The 21,899-nt window shown below is 45.7% G+C and overlaps 2 protein-coding genes across 2 annotated transcripts in view; one reads left to right on the top strand and one right to left on the bottom strand.

Moving 5' to 3' along the window:
• The window catches only part of TMEM145 (transmembrane protein 145), a 36,425-nt gene extending 15,984 nt beyond the window's left edge, over window positions 1-20,441 (top strand). The window contains exons 4-15 of the mRNA XM_070763762.1: window positions 810-896; window positions 1,110-1,211; window positions 2,310-2,394; window positions 2,736-2,807; window positions 4,114-4,182; window positions 5,852-5,932; window positions 6,904-6,982; window positions 9,030-9,123; window positions 13,731-13,903; window positions 15,214-15,334; window positions 17,319-17,519; window positions 19,000-20,441. Of these exons, the coding sequence (XP_070619863.1) occupies window positions 810-896; window positions 1,110-1,211; window positions 2,310-2,394; window positions 2,736-2,807; window positions 4,114-4,182; window positions 5,852-5,932; window positions 6,904-6,982; window positions 9,030-9,123; window positions 13,731-13,903; window positions 15,214-15,334; window positions 17,319-17,519; window positions 19,000-19,221 (1,386 nt within the window). The 3' untranslated portion in view covers window positions 19,222-20,441. The remainder of the gene's footprint in view (window positions 1-809; window positions 897-1,109; window positions 1,212-2,309; window positions 2,395-2,735; window positions 2,808-4,113; window positions 4,183-5,851; window positions 5,933-6,903; window positions 6,983-9,029; window positions 9,124-13,730; window positions 13,904-15,213; window positions 15,335-17,318; window positions 17,520-18,999) is intronic.
• LOC139173885 (toll-like receptor 13) overlaps window positions 1-21,899 on the bottom strand; it is a 54,021-nt gene that overhangs the window by 29,585 nt on the left and 2,537 nt on the right. Inside the window, 1 exon segment of the mRNA XM_070763760.1 lies at window positions 6,877-6,994. The gene's annotated coding sequence lies outside the window, so the exon portion shown is untranslated.

Here is a 21,899-nt window from a genome sequence, read left to right as displayed (position 1 = left end):
TTTGTTTTCTTGCAAATACACTCGGTAAAAAAGAAAAGGTTTTGGTTATTAATTTCTCTGAATATATACATCGATTATCATTCCTACTGCCTTATCTTAATAATTAACTATGTTTGTTTGTTTGTTTGTTTATTTATTTATTTTATTTGTATGCCACCCCTCTCCCCAGACTCGGGGCGGCTAACAACAGTAATAAAACAGTATATAACAATAATCCAATACTAAAAACAGTTAAAAACCCATTATATAAAAACCAATCATACATACAGACATACCATGCATAAAATTTTAAAGGCCTAGGGGGAAAGAGTATCTCAGTTCCCCCATGCCTGGAGGCAGAGGTGGGTTTTAAGCAGCTTACGAAAGGCAAGGAGGGTGGGGGCAATTCTAATCTCTGGGGGGAGTTGGTTCCAGAGGGCCGGGGCCGCCACAGAGAAGGCTCTTCCCCTGGGTCCTGCCAAGCGACATTGTTTGGTTGACAGGACCCGGAGAAGACCCACCCTGTGGGACCTAACTGGTCGCTGGGATTTCGTGCAGCAGAAGGCGATCCCAGAGATATTCTGGTCCGGTGCCATGAAGGGCTTTAGAGGTCATAACCAACACTTTGAATTGTGACCGGAAACTGATCGGCAACCAATGCAGACTGCGGAGTGTTGGTGTAACATGGGCATATTTGGGAAAGCCCATGATTGCTCTCGCAGCTGCATTCTGCACGATCTGAAGTTTCCGAACACTATAGTTACTATAACAGTAACTATTATCAGTTGCTATTCTAGGGCTCTCTTTTGCCTTCTCTGCCTTCTCCTTAGGATTGTCTGATGAAAGAATCGGTGATCCGCCCAGAAAACAATCAAGTTATCAACCTTACAACCCAGTACGCCTGGTCTGGTTGCAAGGTGAGAGATTTCAATACCTACAAGGGGATCGCAGTCCTTTAAAAATCGATGTTTCTCAGTCTCAACAACTTTAAGAGTCATGGACTTCAACTCCCAGAATCCCCTAGCCCAGCATGCTTTAAGATGGGTGGACCACATCTCCCAGATGATAATGCAAAAGGAACCATCGGTTGTTGCTAAATCTGGCTATGCTTTGTGCCTCTTCTCGTCCAGCTCATGACCGAAAACTCAATCCGGTATCTGAGTTGCACAAGTGGGAGAAGTTTCCGTTCCGTCCGGGAACGCTGGTGGTATGTGGTTCTCAGCAAATGTGGGGTGAGTCTTCTCTATACACCCCCCCCCCCCCTTCAGCCTGGATCCCTTCCCATCAAGGCAGGGGTGTCAAACTCAAGGCCTGGGGGGTTGGATCTGGCCCATGGGGTGCTTAGATCTGGCCTTCAGGGCCATCCTGGAAAAAGCAAACGACCGGCTCGCGTTGCCTCTGCCAGCACAAATGGAGTGAGTGAGACATTTAAGGCCCTTCCAAGCTCCATTTTTGCTTGTAGAGGGTTGCAGGAGGCCATCCCAGCCAAAAATGTGCACTGTCCCCCCCAGAGCTCCATTTTCACCGGCGGAGGGCTAACAAAACTAAAAGTAAAAAGAAAAGGAGAAAGGGAAAAGAGAAAAGGAAAAGGAAAAAGAAGGGAAGATGGGAAGAAAGCAGGGAAGGAAAAAGAAGAAAAGGGAGAGAGGGAGGGAATAATAATAATAATAATAATAATAATAATAATATTAGATTTGTATGCTGCTCCTATCCGAAGACTCGGAGCAGCTCGGAGGGAAGAAGGAAGGAAGGAAGCAAGGGAGGATGGAAGGAAGGGAGGAAGGGAGGGAGGGAGGAAGGAAAAAAGGAAGGAAGGAAGGAAGGAAGGAAGGAAGGATATAATGAGAGTGACAGAGGGTCTGAGGCAGTTAAGGGTGTGCCCGTCACTGAGAAACATGGGCACCAAGCGAAATCTCGTGTGTTCACGCGCGAGCGAGATTTTGGTGATTTTCGACGATATTTTTGCTTCCATGCATACGCAGAAGCAAAAGAACACCAATAATCACGAAAATGTCGCTCACGCTCACGTCCTCATGCAAGATTTCGCTTGCTGCTCATCGCAGAAACTAAATCTCGTGCAGGAGCGCATGGAGGGTGCGTCTGTGCGCACACATCCCGAAATTTGCTTCCGGGACACAGCAGGTGATCGCACCGACTGCTGCCCACCACTGGTCTATGGGAATTAGCACTTGGCCACCACTGGTGCTTCCCCCGTCATGAATGGTGTGAAGCTGGCCACACCCACTGTAGCCACGCCCCCTCCCCCCCCCGGGTTGGGCACCCCTGTGTTAATGCCTCTGCTGATGTCCGCCCCCCCCTCTCTCGGACAGGGTGACGGCTTGGAACTGGAGTACGAGATGATTTTGACGAACGGCAAATCGTTCTGGACCCGTCATTTCTCCGCAGATGAATTCGGTAGGATTTTTTTGGGCCGCTCCGTACACTTCCGTTCTCAGTGGCCCTGCAGGGGATTTCCCAGAATGCCCTGCACCTCTGCGAGAGTTGGCATCTCCGAGATGCCTTGGCTTCAGGGGTGGGTTTTAAGTTATAGCTCGCTGCCATTTCGCTTCCTCCCGCACAGCGCAGGGGGGGGGGGCAGAAAATCTGAACACAAGATGGCGATACCTGCGCAGTGCCGTAAACTTGGCTTCCGCACATGCTCAGAAGAAAAAAAAAACCTGGAAAAAATAATAAAAAATAAAAAATGATTCCCAAAATTTTTTTTTTTTTAAAGTTCTTCTGTTCTTCTCTTCTAGGTATCCTGGAAACTGATATCACTTTCCTGCTTATATTCATCCTGATCCTCATCATCTCTTGCTATTTTGGCTGTAAGTAGTTAAAGGATCCATGTGCTTATCAACTTGGTTCAGAACTTCCTGTTTCTGATGGAATGTGATTGATCAAATACAGTCCATCCTTGACCTATGGGTCATACATGGGACCAAAAAATGTCCCATCCTAAGACATTTAACTTAACTTAACTTAACTCCGAGTCATCGGAGAGGGGCGGCATACAAATCTAATAAATTGAATTGAATTGAATTGAATTGAATTAACTTAATTTATTCAATTTATAGGCCGCCCAGCTCCTGACAAACTCTCGGCAGCATACAACAATAAAACAATAGTATATTCTACACAGTATATTGCACACAGATCTTAGTATATTATATACAGTATATTGCACACAGATCTTAGTATAATCTACACAGTATATTGCACACAGATCTTAGTATAATCTACACAGTATATTGCACACAGATCTTAGTATATTATATACAGTATATTGCACACAGCTCTTAGTATATTCTACACAGTATATTGCACACAGATCTTAGTATATTATATACAGTATATTGCACACAGCTCTTAGTATATTCTACACAGTATATTGCACACAGCTCTTAGTATATTCTATACAGTATATTGCACACAGCTCTTAGTATAATGTACACAGTATATTGCACACAGCTCTTAGTATATTCTACACAGTATATTGCACAGAGCTCTTAGTATATTCTACACAGTATATTGCACACAGATCTTAGTATATTATATACAGTATATTGCACACAGCTCTTAGTATATTCTACACAGTATATTGCACACAGCTCTTAGTATAATCTACACAGTATATTGCACACAGCTCTTAGTATATTCTACACAGTATATTGCACACAGATCATAGTATATTATATACAGTATATTGCACACAGCTCTTAGTATAATCTACACAGTATATTGCACACATATCTTAGTATATTCTACACAGTATATTGCACACAGCTCGGATATTAATACTAACCAGCATATATTCACCAGTAACCAACATTACAAGATAAGGCAGCAGAACAGACCCACCACAACAGAATGCAACTACAGAATGTAACCACAGAATGTAACAGAGCAGTACTGGACTGGTCACAACTCATTCTTCCAAATGGGCAGGGAAAAAAGTAAAAAAGGACATATGATATCAGTTGTAAAGGGGAACCAGTTGCCAAGTGCCTGGATTGCAAACCAAGGGATGGTGCAATGATCGTAAGATTGTGGAATGTGTGGTAGACAAAGATGCCCTGAATTATAATTATGATTATAATTTTCCCCTTTGTTTTGGTTTTTATCCCCCCCCAGATCTGTTGAAAGGCCGGCAGCTTTTGCACACCACATACAAGATGTTCATGACAGCAGCTGGAGTAGAGGGTAGGTTTGAGGAGAACTGGGGGTCCAGTTTGGTCTAGAGGTTAAGGCCCCTGGGTTAGAAAGTGGAAGATTGTGAGTTCTAATCATGACATAGGCACAAAAGCCAACTGGATGACTTTGGGCCAATCGCCAGGAGATCGTGAATTCTAGTCCCGCCTTAGGCAAGAAAGCCAATTGGGTGACTTTGAGCCAATCGCCAGGAGATGGTGAGTTCTAGTCCCGCCTTAGGCAAGAAAGCCAATTGGGTTACTTTGGACCAATCACCAGGAGATGGTGAGTTCTAGTCCCGCCTTAGGCAAGAATGCCAATTGGGTGACTTTGGGTCAATCATCAGGAGATGGTGAGTTCTAGTCCCGCCTTAGACAAGAAAGCCAACTGGGTTACTTTGGACCAATCACCAGGAGATGGTGAGTTCTAGTCCCGCCTTAGGCAAGAAAGCCAACTAGGTGACTTTGCTTACGGGAAAGTTCCTATTAAATTTATTTCCACCGGTAGTCTAGGTTTGGTTTAGAACAGTGTTTCTCAACCTTGGCAGTTTGAAGATGGGTGGACTTCAACTCCCAGAATTGCTGGCTGGGGAATTCTGGGAGTTGAAGTCCACCCATCTTCAAACTGCCAAGGTTGAGAAACACACTGGTTTAGAAGATCCAAGTATTTCCCTTTGAGCCAACCTGTATTCCTGTGATTTTTGCATCTACATCTTCTACTTGGGAAAAAAGTGCTACATTTTCTGTGAACAGATGGCAAGAGACAGATTGCACGTAAATATTCACATTGGTAGCTGTATAAATAACGGCAGTTCTGCGATTCCCAGAATTGTTTGGGAAAAGGGCAGGTGGAGACAGGTGGTGGTGGAAGGAATTAGCAAATACGAGGGCTGTCATTTAAGAGCCAATAATAGAAAGGAAAGAGAAGCCAAAAGGAAGGGAAGAGCAGCGATTGAAATCTGTCGGGTGCAAAGAAAGAATGATGCATCAAGGCACATCATCAAGTCTATACCCAAGAAAGGGACGCAGTGGCTCAGCGGCTAAGACGCTGAGCTTGTTATTTGAAAAGTCGGCAGTTCACCGGTTCGAGTCCCAGCGCTATATAACGGAGTGAGCTGGTGGGATCATAAGCCCGAAAAAGGGGTCCGAAAATGAGCAAGCAAAACTACTGTGGGACTTCCGACTTCAGACTGACCAAATTCTGAAGCATAACACACCAGACATTGTGATCGTGGAGAAAAAGAAAGTATAGATCATCGACATCGCAATCCCAGGAGACAGCAGAATTGAGGAGAAGCAGCTAGAGAAATTAGTGAAATACGAAGATCTAAAAATCGAGCTGCAACGGCTCTGGCATAAGCCAGTGAAAGTGCTCCCAGTGGTACTTGGCACACTGGGCGCAGTGCCAAAGGATCTCAGCGGACATTTGAAAACCATCGGAATTGACAAAATCTCCATCTGTCAATTGCAAAAGGCCGCTTTACTGGGATCGGCAAACATAATTCGCCGCTACATCACGCAGTCCTAGGTGCTTGGGAAGAGTCCGACTTGGTGATGAAATACGAAATCCAGCATAGTGATCTCTTTTGCTGTGTTGTATTGACATAATAATAATAATAATAATAATAATAATAATAATAATAATAATAAAAAATGTCACCTGTTTCCTTTTTTTTCTCCAGTGCTCAGCCTGATGTTCTTCTGCATATACTGGGGGCAGTATGCAAGTGATGGTATTGGAAATGACAGTCTTAAGATCTTGGGTAGGTTATCAGGGATGGTGAGGTCATCTCAAATAGTGTAGGGTTTCCTGCCTAAGCAGGGGGTTGGACTAGAAAACCTGCAAGGCTCCTCCCAACTCTGTTGTTATTATTATTATTTAAGATGCTATCGACAGATAAGATGAAAAAACTCCAGAAGAGAAGGATTTAGGGGTAGTGATTTCTGACAGATTCAAAATGGGCGAACAATGCGGTCAGGCGGTAGGGAAAGCAAGTGGAATGCTTGGCGGCATAGCTAGAGGTATAACAAGCAGGAAGAGGGAGATTGTGATCCCACTGTATAGCGCGCTGGTGAGACCCCATTTGGAATAATACTGTGTCCAGTTCTGGAGACCTCACTTACAAAAAGATATTGACAAAATTGAATGGGTCCAAAGACAGGCAACAAAAATGATGGAAGGTCTTAAGCATAGAACTTCTCAGGAAAGACTTAATGAACTCAATCTGTATAGTCTGGAGGACAGAAGGGAAAGGGGGGGACATGATCGAAACATTTAAATATGTGAAAGGGTTAAATAAGTTTCAGGAGGGAAGTGTTTTTAATAGGAAAGTGAACCCAAGAACAAGGGGGCACAATCACAAGTTGGGGGAAAGATCAGAAGCAATGTGAGAAAATATTATTTGATTAGTAGATGCTTGGAACAAACTTCCAGCAGACGTGGTTGATAAATCCACAGTAGCTGAATTTAAACATGCCTGGGATAAACATTGATCCATGCTAAGAAAAAATACAGGAAATAGTATAAGGGCAGACTAGATGGACCATGAGGTCTTTTTCTGCCGTCAATCTTTTATGTTTCTATGATATCTCTGATAAGATGCGATCGATAAATTACTACGTTTTACGGAGCACTGTTGTGTCTCAGCCCATTGTTATGATAATAGAATATTTAAAATCTCTCACTGGCTTAGATTCACTCACTTACCTCCTTTGTTCTTTCCCCCAATTCCAGCCAAGCTTCTGTTTTCCGTCAGTTTTCTGATATTTCTTTTGATGCTCATCCTACTTGGAAAAGGATTCACAGTTACCAGGTACCAGCAGAGCTGATGGGGATAAAAAAGATATGATAACAGAGAGTGAGGGAATGGGCTGAATTGGGGAGGAATGGGTTTTACTTATGCATATGTGGGACTGATTGGGTAGAGTTCAGGGGTGACAGCGAAATATAATTTTATCATATTTTAATCTACATCTTGAGATTGCATTCTATTCCAATTTCATTTTAGACTGTATTTTATTCCAATTTCATTTTAGACTGTATTTTATTCCAATTTCATTTTAGACTGTATTTTATTCCAATTTCATTTTAGACCGTATTTTATTCCAATTTCATTTTAAATTGTATTCATTACATTGATACGAATTCTCTGAACTTACAATTATGGTATTGAATGTAGTAAACCTATTCATTTCTCCCCCATTAACGTATCCTCTAATAAGAATATAATAATATGAAGCATAATAATAATCCTAATAGTCATAATAATAGCAATCACCAGATTGTTTACACCTCTACCTTAATGTGTTTTCTACTCTTCACCGATCTCCTTATTTTATTTCCAACTTCCATTTTTAATTCTCTGGCCATTGATAAAATAATTCCCATATCACATAATGTTCAGTTGGTTCTTTCTTCTTGCTTGCTAATTGGTAATCTACTCATTTCTGCATGTTCTAATATTTTCCTAATCACATTCTCATCAGTAGGGTTATCAATGCAGCTGCGAGAGCAATCATGGGCTTCCCTAGGTTTGCCCATGTTACACCAACACTCCGCAGCCTGCATTGGTTGCCGATCAGTTTCCGGTCACAATTCAAAGTGTTGGTTATGACCTATAAAGCCCTTCATGGCATCGGACCAGATTAACTCAGGGACCGCCTTCTGCTGCACGAATCCCAGCGACCAGTTAGGTCCCACAAAGTTGGCCTTCTCCGGGTCCCGTCGACTAAGCAATGCCGTCTGGCGGGACCCAGAAGAGCCTTCTCTGTGGCGGCCCCGGCCCTCTGGAACCAGCTCCCCCCAGATATCAGAGTTGCCCCCACCCTCCTTGCCTTTCGCAAGCTCCTTAAAACCCACCTCTGTTGTCAGGCATGGGGGAATTGAAATTTCCCTTCCCCCTAGGCTTATAGAATTTTATACATGGTATGCTTGTATGTATGAGTGGTTCTTTAAATTGGGTTTTTTAAGATTATTTTTAATATTAGATTTGCTTACATTGTCTTTTTATGTTGTTGTTAGCCGCCCCGAGTCTTCAGAGAGGGGCGGCATACAAATCTAATAAATACAAATACAAATACAAATATAGGAACAATATTGAGGTGGAAAAGCAACAGATTGGGAAGTTGAGCGATGTTCAAATGTGTGGGTTCCGGTTTCTTCTATTGCTGGTTTACTCCAGGATGCACCCAGTGATGGGCTGCCAAACTTTTTACTGCCACGCTGTGGGCGTGGCTTATTTTGGGTGTGGCTTGATGGTCATGTGACTGGGGTAGGAGTGGCTTGCTGACCATGTGACCACGTGGGAGTGGCTTACCGACCAAGGTAAGTTTTCAAATAGCAGCTTGGACTCTTTTTCAGTTGATTAAGTCCCATTATTTGAATAGCCACAAAAAAGGACAAACGATAGGCAGCATTATTCGTTGAGGAGCACAGTAATATTTTAAGGTTTTGTGCTGGACCCGCAAGGTTCAGTATGATAACAGGTTAGGCAAGTAGCTCAGTTTTCTTCCATTGCTATAAAAGTTCAGTTCTAGATAGTGATTAAAATGATTAAAACGTTTATGGATAAAAACATACTATTTAATTATTTCCTATTTTAAAAGAACTAGAGGTTCTATAGAACTGGTCCGAACGGGTAGGAACCCATCTCTGTGTTCAAAGGACTTGTAGTTGAGGATTGTGGAGAGTAGCTTGGAATTTGTGCTGTTCTGTTGTGAGAGTCCTCGGAGAAGGGCGACATACAAATCTAATAAATAAATAATAAATAAATAAGAGGAAAAAAGGTTGTTTAAGAACTGTAGCATGCAAGGTGGGGTTTCCTTTTCTGCAATTTTGGCTCATGGCTCCTTATTTGGCAGGGGACGGATCAGCCACACGGGCTCCATCAAGCTCTCGGTGTACATGACCCTGTATACCATCACCCACGTTGTGCTGTTTATCTACGAAGCTGAGGTGAGTTCCTTTTCAGCTATGGATACTTCGAGGCAGGGGTGAAACCCAACAGGTTCTAGAGAACCGGTAGTGGAAATTTGGAGTAGTTCAGAGAACCAAATACCATCTCTGGCTGGACCCACAGTGGGGAGAGAATGGACCCACAGTGGGGAGAGAATGAAAATTTTGCAGTATCCTTCCCAGGAGTGGGATGGGGATTTTGCAGTACAGTGAACCCTCGAGTTTCGCGTCCTCAAGGATCGCGAAAGGGCTATTTCGCTAGTTTTCAACCCGGAAGTAAACTCCACCATCTGCGCATGCGTGCCCTTCCACGCATGCGTAGATGGTGGAGTTTCCCCGCCGGGCAGAGGCTTCCCTGGGTCTTCCCCCTCTTGCCCCGGTAAGACCCCAGCGGCGGTGGGCTGGAGCGCGAGCTTGGGGCAGCCTAGCTCCGCTTCCCAGCTGGGAAGCGGAGCCGGCAACAGCGTGGGCGGGCGGGGCGGCGTGCGCGAGCTTGGGGCAGCCTAGCTCCGCTTCCCAGCTGGGAAGCGGAGCCGGCAACAGCGTGGGCGGGCGGGCGGCGCGCGCGAGCTTGGGGCAGCCTAGCTCCGCTTCCCAGCTGGGAAGCGGAGCCGGCAACAGCGTGGGGCGGGCGGGCGGCGCGCGCGAGCTTGGGGCAGCCTAGCTCCGCTTCCCAGCTGGGAAGCGGAGCCGGCAACAGCGTGGGCGGGCGGGGCGGGCGCGCGCGAGCTTGGGGCAGCCTAGCTTCGCTTCCCAGCTGGGAAGCGGAGCCGGCAACGCGCGCGCGCTTGGGGAAACCCCAGATCCGCTCCCCAGCTGGGGAGCAGCCCCAGCAACGCGCGCGCGCTTGGGGCAGCCTAGCTTCGCTTCCCAGCTGGGAAGCGGAGCCGGCAACGCGCGCGCGCTTGGGGAAACCCTAGATCCGCTCCCCAGCTGGGGAGCAGCCCCAGCAACGCGCACGCGCTTGGGGCAGCCTAGCTTCGCTTCCCAGCTGGGAAGCGGAGCCGGCAACGCGCGCGCGCTTGGGGAAACCCCAGATCCGCTCCCCCAGCTGGGGAGCAGCCCCAGCAACGCGCGCGAGCTTGGGGCAGCCTAGCTTCGCTTCCCAGCTGGGAAGCGGAGCCGGCAACTCGCGCGCGCTTGGGGAAACCCCAGATCCGCTCCCCAGCTGGGGAGCGGCCCCAGCAACGCGCGCGCGCTCCCCAGCAACGCGCTGCGGCGGTGGAAGTAAAAACACCATCTGCACATGCTCAGATGGTGTTTTTACTTCCGCACCGCTACTTCGCGAAAAATCGATCATCGCTTGGGGTCCTGGAACGGAACCCTCGCGATGATCGAGGGTTCACTGTACTGTATCCTTTCCCCTGGAGTGGGGAAGGAATGGGGATTTTGCAGTATCCTCCCCCTGGAGTGGGGAGGGAAGGGAGATTTTGCACTATCCTTCCCCCTGGAGTGGGGAGGGAATAGGGATTTTGCAGTATCCTCCCCCTGGAGTGGGGAAGGAATGGGGATTTTGCAGTATCCTTCCCCTGGAGTGGGGAGGGACTGGGGATTTTGCAGTATCCTTCCCCTGGAATGGAGTGGGAAGGGAGATTTTGTAGTATCCTTCCCCCTGAAGTGGGGAGGGAATGGGGATTTTGCAGTATCCTTCCCCCTGGAGTGGGGAGGGACTGGGGATTTTGCAGTATCCTTCCCCCTGGAGTGGGGAGGAAATGGGAATTTTGCAGTATCCTTCCCTATCACGCTCACCAAGCGATGTCTACAAAAACAGTAGGGAAAATTTTTGAATTCCACCCTTGCTTTAAGGGCTGCACAAATTCACTTTGCATTTTCTGTATTCTGGTTATTTCCTAGATCACGCAGCCCTTCCTGTCATGGTTCACAACTGCAAAAATAGTTTCCTCCCCCCACCCACCCATTACCTCTCAGCAATGTCCTGGCCACAAGAACCCATCTTCTCAGCTAGATGAGTCAATAATTGGATCCAATGTAAATTCCCTGTCTAGTTTGCCTTGCAAATCAACCATTAGCAATAAAGGATAATATTTATAGCTCGGGGTTGAAATGAGAGATCCTCGGTGCTCTCCAAGAGTCCGGTGTTTTTCTTGCAGCTGTTTTATTACCAAACTAGGCGTCAACATCAGCGCCAGCAGGAAGAAGGGTTTGGCAGGAGGAGCAGAAGGAGGAGGAGAACTCCTGGGTCCTTGGTGGTCTCTGAGCTTCGCAATTAGCGGTTCCCTCCTCCGCAAGATCCTGCGCACGTGGGGATTCATCACCTCGAGGCTCGACTACTGTAATGCTCTCTACATGGGGCGACCTTTGAAAAGTGTTCGGAAACTTCAGATCGTGCAGAATGCAGCTGCGAGAGCAATCATGGGCTTCCCCAAAATGCCCATGTTACACCAACACTCCGCAGTCTGCATTGGTGCCGATCAGTTTCCGGTCACAATTCAAAGTGTTGGTTATGACCTATAAAGCCCTTCATGGCACCGGACCAGAATATCTCCAGGACCGCCTTCTGCCGCACGAATCCCAGCGACCGGTTAGGTCCCACAGAGTGGGCCTTCTCCGGGTCCCGTCAACTAAACAATGTCGTCTGGCGGGACCCAGGGGAAGAGCCTTCTCTGTGGCGGCCCCAACCCTCTGGAACCAGCTCCCCCCAGATATCAGAGTTGCCCCCACCCTCCTTGTCTTTCGCAAGCTCCTTAAAACCCACCTCTGTGGTCAGGCATGGGGGAATACAAAATTTTCTCTCCCTCCCCCCCTAGGCTTATAGAATTTATACATGGTATGTTTGTTGGTATGATTGGTTTCTAAATTGGGGTTTTAAATTAACTTAAATATTAGATTTGTTTACATTGTACTATTATTGCTGTGAGCCGCCCCGAGTCTGCGGAGAGGGGCGGCATACAAATCTGATTAATAAATAAATAAAATAAATAGGGTTATTCTGCTCTGGCAATCTCACACTACTTACCAGAGCTTATAAAACTTTTGCCAGACCCATCCTAGAATATAGCTCATCTGTTTGGAACCCATATCGCATTTCTGACATCAACACCCTCGAAAATGTCCAGAGATACTTCACCAGAAGAGCTCTTCATTCCTCTACCCGTAACAGAACACCCTACGAAACTAGACTTACAATCCTGGGTCTAGAAAGCTTAAACTATGACGCCTCAAACATGATCTACGTATTGCCCACAAGATCATATGCTGCAATGTCCTGCCTGTCAATGACTACTTCAGCTTCAACCACAACAACACAAGAGCCCACAACAGATACAAGCTTAATATTAACCGCTCCAAACTTGACTGTAAAAAATACGACTTTAGTAATTGAGTTGTCGAAGCGTGGAATTCACTACCGGACTCTGTAGTATCATCCCCTAACCCCCAACACTTTACCCTTAGTCTATCCACGGCTGACCTCACCAAGTTCCTAAGAGGTCAGTAAGGGGCGTACATAAGTGCACCAGAGTGCCTACCGTCCCCTGTCCTATTCTCTCTCCTATATCTCCTATATGTTCTCTTCTATACCTATATCTTTTTCTGCTATTTTCTCATAGTTATATTTCACTCCTTTATTTTCTCCTCCATTCCCCCTTTAATACATTCTACCTGATTATATCCTCTATAACCCTCATTGTGTATTACTGTATTAGTATTGGACAAAACAAACAAACAAATAAATAAATAAAATAAATAAATAAAATGAGTCGGAGGAACTCTCTAGTTGGGGAATATTTTTTTTGACCTAATTTTTTTAAAAAATAAGTTTTTATTCACAAATAGAAAAACAATACAATTCAAAAAGAATAATATTTATATTGTTGTTGTAAGCCGCCTCAAGTCCTTGGAGATTGGGCGGCATAGAAATCAAATGAATAAATAAATAAATTTATATTTGTTGAACAATTATAGGATGATAATTTGTGTAAACATAACATTAGAAAAAGTAATGATAAAAGGCAATAGGGCAGTAGGACAGGGACGGTAGGCACAATGGTGCGCTTATGCACACCCTTACAGACCTCTTAGAAAGTGGGAGAGGTCAATTGTAGATAATCTAAGGTTAAAGGTTTTGGGGAGTTAGGAGTAGAAACCAGAGTCAGGTAGGGCATTCCAGCCGTTGATCACTCTATTGCTGAAGTCGCATTTTTTGCAGTGGTTGACATTTAGTTTAAATCTATTACATGCTTGTGTGTTGTTGCAGTTGAAGGTGAAGTAGTCGCTAACAGGAAGGACATTTTGATATATGATTTTATGAATTATAGGTAAGTCAGAACAGAGACGATGGAGTTGCAAGTTGTCTAATCGAAGAATTTCAAGTCTGGGGGGAGTAAGGTATTTTGTTGTGGGCAGAGGAGTGAAGGACTCTCCTTGTAAAATATTTCTGGACTCTCTCAATTGTGTCGATGTCAGATATGCAATGTGGGTTCCATACAGGTGAGCCGTATTCTAGGATTGGCCTGACAAATGTTTCGCACGCTCTGGGTTAGCAGATCAATATTACCAGAGGCGAAGCTGCGTAGCTCATTTTAAATCGTGACTTCCCCAAGGGTTTTTTTTTCCTTAATACCCACTTCCTTCCTTTCGGTGCTCAGTTCTTCGACCAGGCACAAGTCCTTTACACCTATGAGTCTCCAGCTGGATATGGCTTGATCGCCCTGCAGTTTGTGGCTTACATCTGGTTCTGCTACGCCATTCTCATCACTCTGAAACAATTCCCGGAGAAACAACCTTTCTACGTGCCGTTCTTTGCTGCTTATACCCTCTGGTGAGTAGGTTTAGATGATCAACAGGGCAGGAATTTGGTTTATTTTGAGGGGGTGGGTTTCCTGTGAAAGATTATTTTGTTTATGCATTAGATATACAGTATATGCTGCCTGTTTCACCGTCACGAGTGACTCCAGGAGGCTTACGATGGTATAAAAATATAAAAGGCATTAAAAACTTTGAAAACAAGTACATAAGAGGTTAAATAACTTGAGTGTGAAGAATCGTGGTGGCGCAGTGGTTAGAATGCAGTATTGCAGGCTAATTCTGCCGACTGTCAGCAGTTTGATCCTGACCGAAGGTTGACTCTGACTTCCGTCCTTCTGAGGTTGGTAAAAGGAGCACCCAGATTGTTGGGGCAAGATGCTGACTCTGTAAAGCACTTAGAGAAGTTTGTAAAACGGTATATAAGTCTTAAATGCTATTGTCCTTCCTTCCTTCTTCCCTTTCTTCCTTCCTTCCTTCCTTCCATACATTCATCCATCCATCCCTGACTCTCTCTCCTCTGACCCTCCCTCCATTCCCTTCTCCCTTCTTTCCTTCCCTTCTTTCTTTCTTTCCTTCCTTCTTTCCCTGACCCTCCTTACCTTCCCTCCATGACGCTCTGTCCTTCCGTCCTTCCTTCCCTCCTTCCCTCCCTCCCTCCTTCCTTGCTTCCTTCCCTCCTTCCTTCTTTCCTTCCATCCATCCATCCATCCCTGACTCTCTCTCCTGACCTCTCTCCCTTCCCTTCTCCCTTCTTTCCTTCTTTCCTTCCCTTCTTTCCTTCCTTCCTTCCTTTCCTGATCCTCCTTACTTTCCCTCCATGACTCTCTTTTTCCTTCCTTCCTTCCTTCCTTCCCTCCCTTCTTTTCATGGTACACAATGATTAGAACGCAGCATTTCAAGCTAACTCTGCCCACTGTCAGCAGTTCGACCCTGATCGAGTCAAGGTTGACTCAGCCTCCCGTCCTTCCGAGGTCGGTAAAATGAAGACCCCGATTGTTGGGGGCAAGATGCTGACTCTGTAAAACCGCTTAGAGGGGGCTGTAAAGCAGTATATAAGTCTTAAGGGCTATGGCTATGTCCCAATTCCACCACTGCTAGCGGTCCCACTTGGTTGTTAGTTTAAGTCAACTTTAAGATGGGTGGACTTCAACTCCCAGAATTCCCCCACCAGCATGGAAGTATGTTAACCAGTCATCATTTTCCAGGGCTATGGTAACTTCGAGCGGTCACTAAATGAACAATTGTACGTCAAGGGCTATTTGAAATGAAATCCAATGCTTCAGGCAGAAGGGTCTGCATCCTTAGCCAAACTTTCTTTCGTAGGTTTTTTGCTGTCCCGGTGACCGCGCTTATCGCTAACTTTGGCATTCCAAAATGGGCTCGGGAGAAAATAGTCAACGGCATCCAACTGGGGATTCACCTGTACGCCCATGCGGTTTTCCTGGTAAGGCTATTCACACCATTTACAATTGTCCAGGCTCGCCTGGTGCACCAGTTGCGGCCCTGTTTCGACAGGGAGTCCTTACTCAGAGTCGCTCATGCCCTCATCACCTCGAAGTTCGACTACTGCAATGCTCTCTACATGGGGCTACCTTTGGTCTCCGGAGAGAGGCAGCATACAAATCTAATAAATTATTATTATTATGTCAGTACAACACAGCAAACAAAATCACTATGCTGGATTTCGTATTTCATCACCAGTCAGGCGCTTCCCAAGCACCTAGGACTGCGTGATGTAGCGGTGAATTATGTTTGCCGATCCCAGTAAAGGAGCCTTTTGCAATTGACAGGTGGAGATTTTGTCAATTCCGATGGTTTCCAAATGTCCGCTGAGATCCTTTGGTACTGCGCCCAGCGTGCCAAGGTCCACTGGGAGCACTTTCACGGGCTTATGCCAGAGTTGTTGCAGTTCGATTTTTAGATCTTTGTATTTCACTAATTTCTCTAGCTGCTTCTCCTCAATTCTGCTGTCTCCTGGGATTGCGATGTCGATGATCCATACTTTCTTTTTCTCCACGATCACAATGTCTGGTGTGTTATGCTTCAGAATTCGGTCAGTCTGAAGTCGGAAGTCCCACAGTAGTTTTGCTTCCTCATTTTCGACCACTTTTTCGGGCTTATGATCCCACCAGTTCTTTGCCACTGGTAGATGGTAGTTCCGGCACAAGTTCCAGTGGATCATCTGTGCCACAGCATCATGTCTATGCTTGTAGTCAGTATTATTATTATTATTATTATTATTATTATTATTATTATTATTATTATTTGAAGAGTGTTTGGAAACTGCAAATTGTGCAGAACGCAGCCATGTGAGCGGTCATGAGCTTTCCCAGGTTTCTGGACACAATTCAAAGTGTTAGTTATGACCTATAAAGCCCTACATGCCATAGGATTAGATTATTTGCGGGACCGCCTTCTGCCGTATGAGTCCCAGCGTCCGGTTAGGTCCCACAGAGTCGGCTTTCTCCAGGTCCCGACAACTAGATGGGAATGAGTGATTTTTAATGGTATACATACATACATACATACATACATACATACATACATACATACATACATACATACATACAGTGGTACCTCTACTTAAGAACTGAATTGGTTCCCTGACCAGATTCTTAAGTAGAAAAGTTTGTAAGTAGAAGCAATTTTTCCCATAGGAATCAATGTAAAAGCAAATAATGTGTGGGAACTTTTCTAGATGAGAACTTTTCTAGATGAGAACCGGGTGTTCAAGATTTTTTTCCCTCTTCTCAAGAACCATTTCGCACTTACAAGCCCGAGCCTCCGAAACTGTAAACGGAAAAGGCGGGGAGAAGCCTCCGTGGGGCCTCTCTAGGAATCTCCTTGGAGGAAACAGGGCCGGAAAAGGTGGGAAGAAGCCTCCGTGGGGCCTCTCTTGGAATCTCCTGGGAGGAAACGGGGCTAGAAAAAGCAGGGAGAAGCCTCCATGGGGCCTCTCTAGGAATCTCCTTGGAGGAAACAGGTCCGGAAAAGGTGGGGAGAAGCCTCCGTGGGGCCTGTCGAGGAATCTCCCTGTGGTTTCCCCAATCGCATGCCTTATTTGCTTTTACATTGATTCCTATGGGGGGAAAATTGCTTCTACTTACAAACTTTTCTACTTAAGAACCTTGTCACGGAACGAATTAAGTTCGTAAGTAGAGGCACCACTGCGGAGAGGGGCGGCATACAAATCTAATTATTATTATTATTAATAATAATAATAATAATAATAATTTAATTCATTCAGATGTAAGCTGTGTTCTTTGACTGTTCCCTTTATTTTATTTTATTTTATTTTATTTTGAGCAGTGTAGCTTGCTGGGGAAGGAAGAAGAAAGAGGAAGGGGGACGTTTGCGCGGAGGAAGGCCCTGCAATCTGAAATTGTGGCTTCATCCAGCTGCCGCCTTGTCTCCCTTGGTTTCCGCAGATTATAACCAGGCCCTCGGCGGCCAATAAGAACTTCCCGTACCACGTGAGGACGTCACAGATCGGGATCGTCGAGGAGGCTGCCACGGGGGCCAAATTCCCACACCACGTCTACGGCAACGTGACGTTCATCAGCGACTCGGTGCCCAACTTCACGGAGCTCTTCTCCATCCCCCAGAGTACGGGAAGCAACACCAGCAATGTGAGAATCGGGGAGGGTCCCGCCTGAGCCCCCCCTTCCTTCAACGGTTACGACATTCCAGCTGCCCCCCCCCCAAAAAAACCCACCCCTCCGTGGAATCACACATGATGAGCTTAGGTGACGTTTTCTTTTCATAAGAATGGTGCAGAGTAAGGGGTAGACAAAGCTGACTCTTCTATGACTTGTGGACTTCAACTCCCAGAATTCCTGAGTCAATCATGCAGGTCAGGAATTCTGGGAGTTGAAGTCCACATGCCATAGAAGAGCCAACTTTGCCTACCTTTAGAGCCAGTAATGGTCTGGGGGGGGGGAACGCATTGAGGATAGTAAGTTTATGCACTATTTATTGAATACTTAATAGTTTTTTTTATTGTCCTTCCTCCTCTAGTACCTTAGTATGATCCTTCATTACTTTTGAAATAGGAAATAATTAAATAGTATGTTTTTTTACCCGTAAACGCTTTCTTCTTTTAAAAAAACAAATTTTTGTTGAAATATATACTTAAAAAACCAAACATATAAACAGTGAAGACAAACAATTATACATACGCACATGGAAAAAAAAAAGCATATTCAATTAAATTATTCACATCCATTAAACACAACATTCATCAGTGACTCGGTGGCCAACTTCCCGATAAAAATTTTTTGCAGTCTTGCGTCCTTCCAAAGCCTCTTGATCTTATTGCTTTAGGTTTGATAAAGGAGGAAAGAGTGACCAAAAAAACCACCCCATGCTTCTTTCTTTCTTTCTGTTCTGGATTCTGGTTAGAACTTTGGTTAAATTGGAAATAACGCTTACTGAATGCAAGATTTCATAAACAAAAACTTCATTTTTATTTCTGCTCCCTGTTCAAAATGCATTACAGGCATTCCCATCCCTTCCTCTGTTATCTTTAGCAATTAGAGCACATAAACACATTCCTCCAGGCTTCCTGCCTTATCTTAAGATTTATGTCTGTGCAGCAGTCCTCGGAGAGGGGCGGCATACAAATCCAATTAAATAAATAAATAAATAGTTCAAAGCGCTAAGAACAACTGTGAAATAGCAAAGAATGAACTAACTTACTTCGTCACCATACCAGCATAAGTCCATGATGGATTTACAACATTGAAAACTCCGCCCTTCTTCCCCACCAGCACCTGGAGGTGATGAATAAATCACTTCAGTAATTAACCCATTCCTCCCCTTAATATCTCTTTCCTAATACTTGTTCCCTGCGCCTTTGAACCCTTCTGAAATGAGGGTTTAACCAGCGATTATCTGTCTCTTCTTCACTGGAGTCTGGACTCATAGCAACATCCTGTGGCTGGCTCCCACCTGTTCTGATACCTGTAACCCAGGACCTGCCACTTATTCATAAACACTATCTGTATCAGAGCCATCAAACTCCACCATCCTCCAACTGACCAGGAGTATATACAACACTTTCCTGCCAATGTTAATTTGGACTTTTCTGCCTTACTTTTCCTCCTGCAGACCCGCAAACCAATGGAAGACACCTCTTCTGCCGATCGTAGCCTGACCTCCAACTGTGTGGTCACTACCTCTGAGCTCAGCGGTGCCTCTGTGCTGTTGAAGCCGTCCCTGGCGAGCGAGACTCAGCCTCCGCCCTACCAGCTCCACGCGCCCCAACTACACCAACATAACGGCTACACCGAGTATTTTAGCATGCATACAACCGGCGCCCGGCCCGTGTAAGGGGTCTCTTGACTCTCCCTCTTCTTGGCTATGCTGATCCCTATCTCGACGTTTTCTGGGGCTTCCTCTCTCAAGACAACGGCAACCCCAGCCTTGATTTCTCTCCTGCGACTCTTTTTAACCTGTGGCATCTAATCCTGCCTTCTTGGGAACCTGCAAAGATACCAGGACGCCAGGGAGACAAGAGAAGGTGGTGGTGGTGGTTTTCAGCCCTACTGCCCGCACCATCTCCTGTCTCCTTTGCTATGACCCAATTAGTCTGTAGGCCAGTGATGGTGAATCTTTGGCACGGGTGCCACAAGTGACACGCGGAGCCATATCTGCTGGCATGCGAGCCGTTGCCCTAGCTCAGTTCTAACATGCATATATGTGCCGGCGGACCGATTTTCGACTCATACGGAGGCGCTGGGAGGGTGTTTTTGGCTTCCAGAGAGCCTCCAGGGCACGGATGGGCTATTAATTTGGCCATGGGGTCGCATGAGAAATTGGGATGGTTTTAGAGGGCCGGACTAATATACAGTGGTACCTCTACTTAAGAACGCCTCTACTTAAGAACTTTTCAAGATAAGAAACGGGTGTTTAAGATTTTTTTGCCTCTTCTTAAGAACCATTTTCTACTTAAGAACCCGACCCTGGAAAAATTTCCCCTGAAATTTGAGAGCGGCACAAAGCCCCAGCCCTTACTCCTTTAATCCCGGCTATTTCGGGCTTTTCTGGGCTGCCAGAGGAGCCTTTCGGTGGCGCTTAAGGAGGCTTTGGCAGTCCAGAGCAAACAATTTATTTTCCTTTCTCTGGGCACTTGGAGAGGGAATAAACCTCTGCCAGTGCCCAGAGAAAAGAAACGCTCCCTTCGCTCTGGACAGCAACTGTCCTTCTCTTCTTCCTCCTTCCACCCAAATTCCAAACTTTTATTTCTTTCCTGATGGCTTTGCACGCATTATTTGCTTTTACATTGATTCCTATAGGAAAAATTGCTTCTACTTACAAACTTTTCTACTTAAGAACCTGGTCACGGAACGAATTAAGTTCTTAAGTAGAGGTACCACTGTAATTAACTCAGTTCTACCCTATAGTGTAAAGACCCAGACCCTGGCCTGACCTAAACACCCAGACCCACTCTACAGACCCCTAATTGTTTGCTTTACGGCAACATGGTGCACCACAGTCACTGCGCTGGAGTGTTTGCGTGGTTTCTGTGCTCGGATGCTCTCGGTAGGAGGTCGGGGTCTGCTCCAGTGCGAGGATGAAAGAGCTCACCGTATCTGCCGGGACGCCTCCGGTTCCTGCTTTCCTCCTGATTCATCAGGAAAGCAGGAACCGGAGGAGTTCCGGCAGACGTGGTGAGCTCTTTCATCCTCACACTGGAGTGGACCCCGACCTCCGTGGACTGATCACAGACAGCGGGTCACGGGCCGCCCCTTGCCCAGGTCTGCTCCAGGGGAATGGGGGAGGATGCTTTAACCCTCCCCCGGCTGGGGAGGGCATAAAACGTGCCTACTGGACCCACCAGAAACTGGGAACAACCGTTTTCAGCCTCCAGAGGGCCTCTGGGGGATGGAGAAAGCTGTTTTCCCCCTCCCTAAGCATTGAATTATAAGTGTGAGCACTCGCGCATGTGCAATAGCGCACACTCAAGCTCTTTCGGCACCCGAGGAAAAAAAAGGTTCACCATCACTGCTGTAGGTCAGACCGGTCCTTCCCCATGGGACAACCTTGAGCTTTCCCACCTCCTCTGGGGTTGTTTCTATGCGGGGAAGCCAAGCATTGAATGAACATGGGTGGAATTTCTCTTCTAGTTCCCACGGAGCAGGGGTGGCCAACTGTGGACTTCAACTCCCAGAATTCCTTAACTGGCGCAGCTGCCTTGGGAACTCTGGGAGTTGAAGTCCACAGGTTGTAAACTTAGCTGACATTTTCCCTGTAGACCAGACCAGTGTGTTTTCTCAACTTTGGCAACTTTGATGATGGGTGGACTTCAGCTCTATAGCTGGCTGGAGAATTCTGGAAGTTGTAAGTCCACGCGTCTTAAAGCTGCCCAAGGTTGAGGACCACGGCTCTAGGCCAAGATCATCTCGTTTTCCTCAGCCTCCATTGTGATTCAGTGGTTTTCCTGCCTGGATCCCACAACGAGGAACCAGATCCGCCTTGTAATTATATCTCCATCTTACATGACGACTCCATATTAACATCTATTTGGTCCACTTTTTTTCCTCCTTTCTGCTACCTGGTGCAGATATAGTTTGAATCTTCTAGGTCCCTCTGCCCTGGTTTCCCCAGGGTAAATTACGTTGCCCTCATTAGTTCCTAGGAGCTAAGTTACCCTGTGGTAAGATGAGCATCCAATAAATTTGATAAATAAATAAAATAAAACGACTGTGCTGTGGGTTCTGTTCCCTGATCATGGTGAATTTCTGAAAAACCACAAGAGCACATTTTTTGCTTTTTCCTCTCTCTCTCTTTGTTTTGCCAAAATAAAGAATATTCTCATGTTTCTATTTTGATGTGAAAACATGTGACTCTTTTAGGGAAACATCTGCTTATAAAAGGAGGAAGAGATACCTGAACATGGAACATTTTTTTTCTGGTTAAATAGCCTTTTAAACACAGACGCTAATCATGTAATACACACTTTGCTTTCTTCCTTGGGATAATCTGCAAAACTAATAGAACCAAAACTA

Source organism: Erythrolamprus reginae, chromosome 11, assembly GCF_031021105.1.
Source record: "Erythrolamprus reginae isolate rEryReg1 chromosome 11, rEryReg1.hap1, whole genome shotgun sequence".
In the NCBI taxonomy this organism is placed as follows: domain Eukaryota; kingdom Metazoa; phylum Chordata; class Lepidosauria; order Squamata; family Dipsadidae; genus Erythrolamprus; species Erythrolamprus reginae.
Note: the sequence above shows the minus strand (reverse complement) of the source record. Positions and strands in the feature narration are given on the sequence as shown.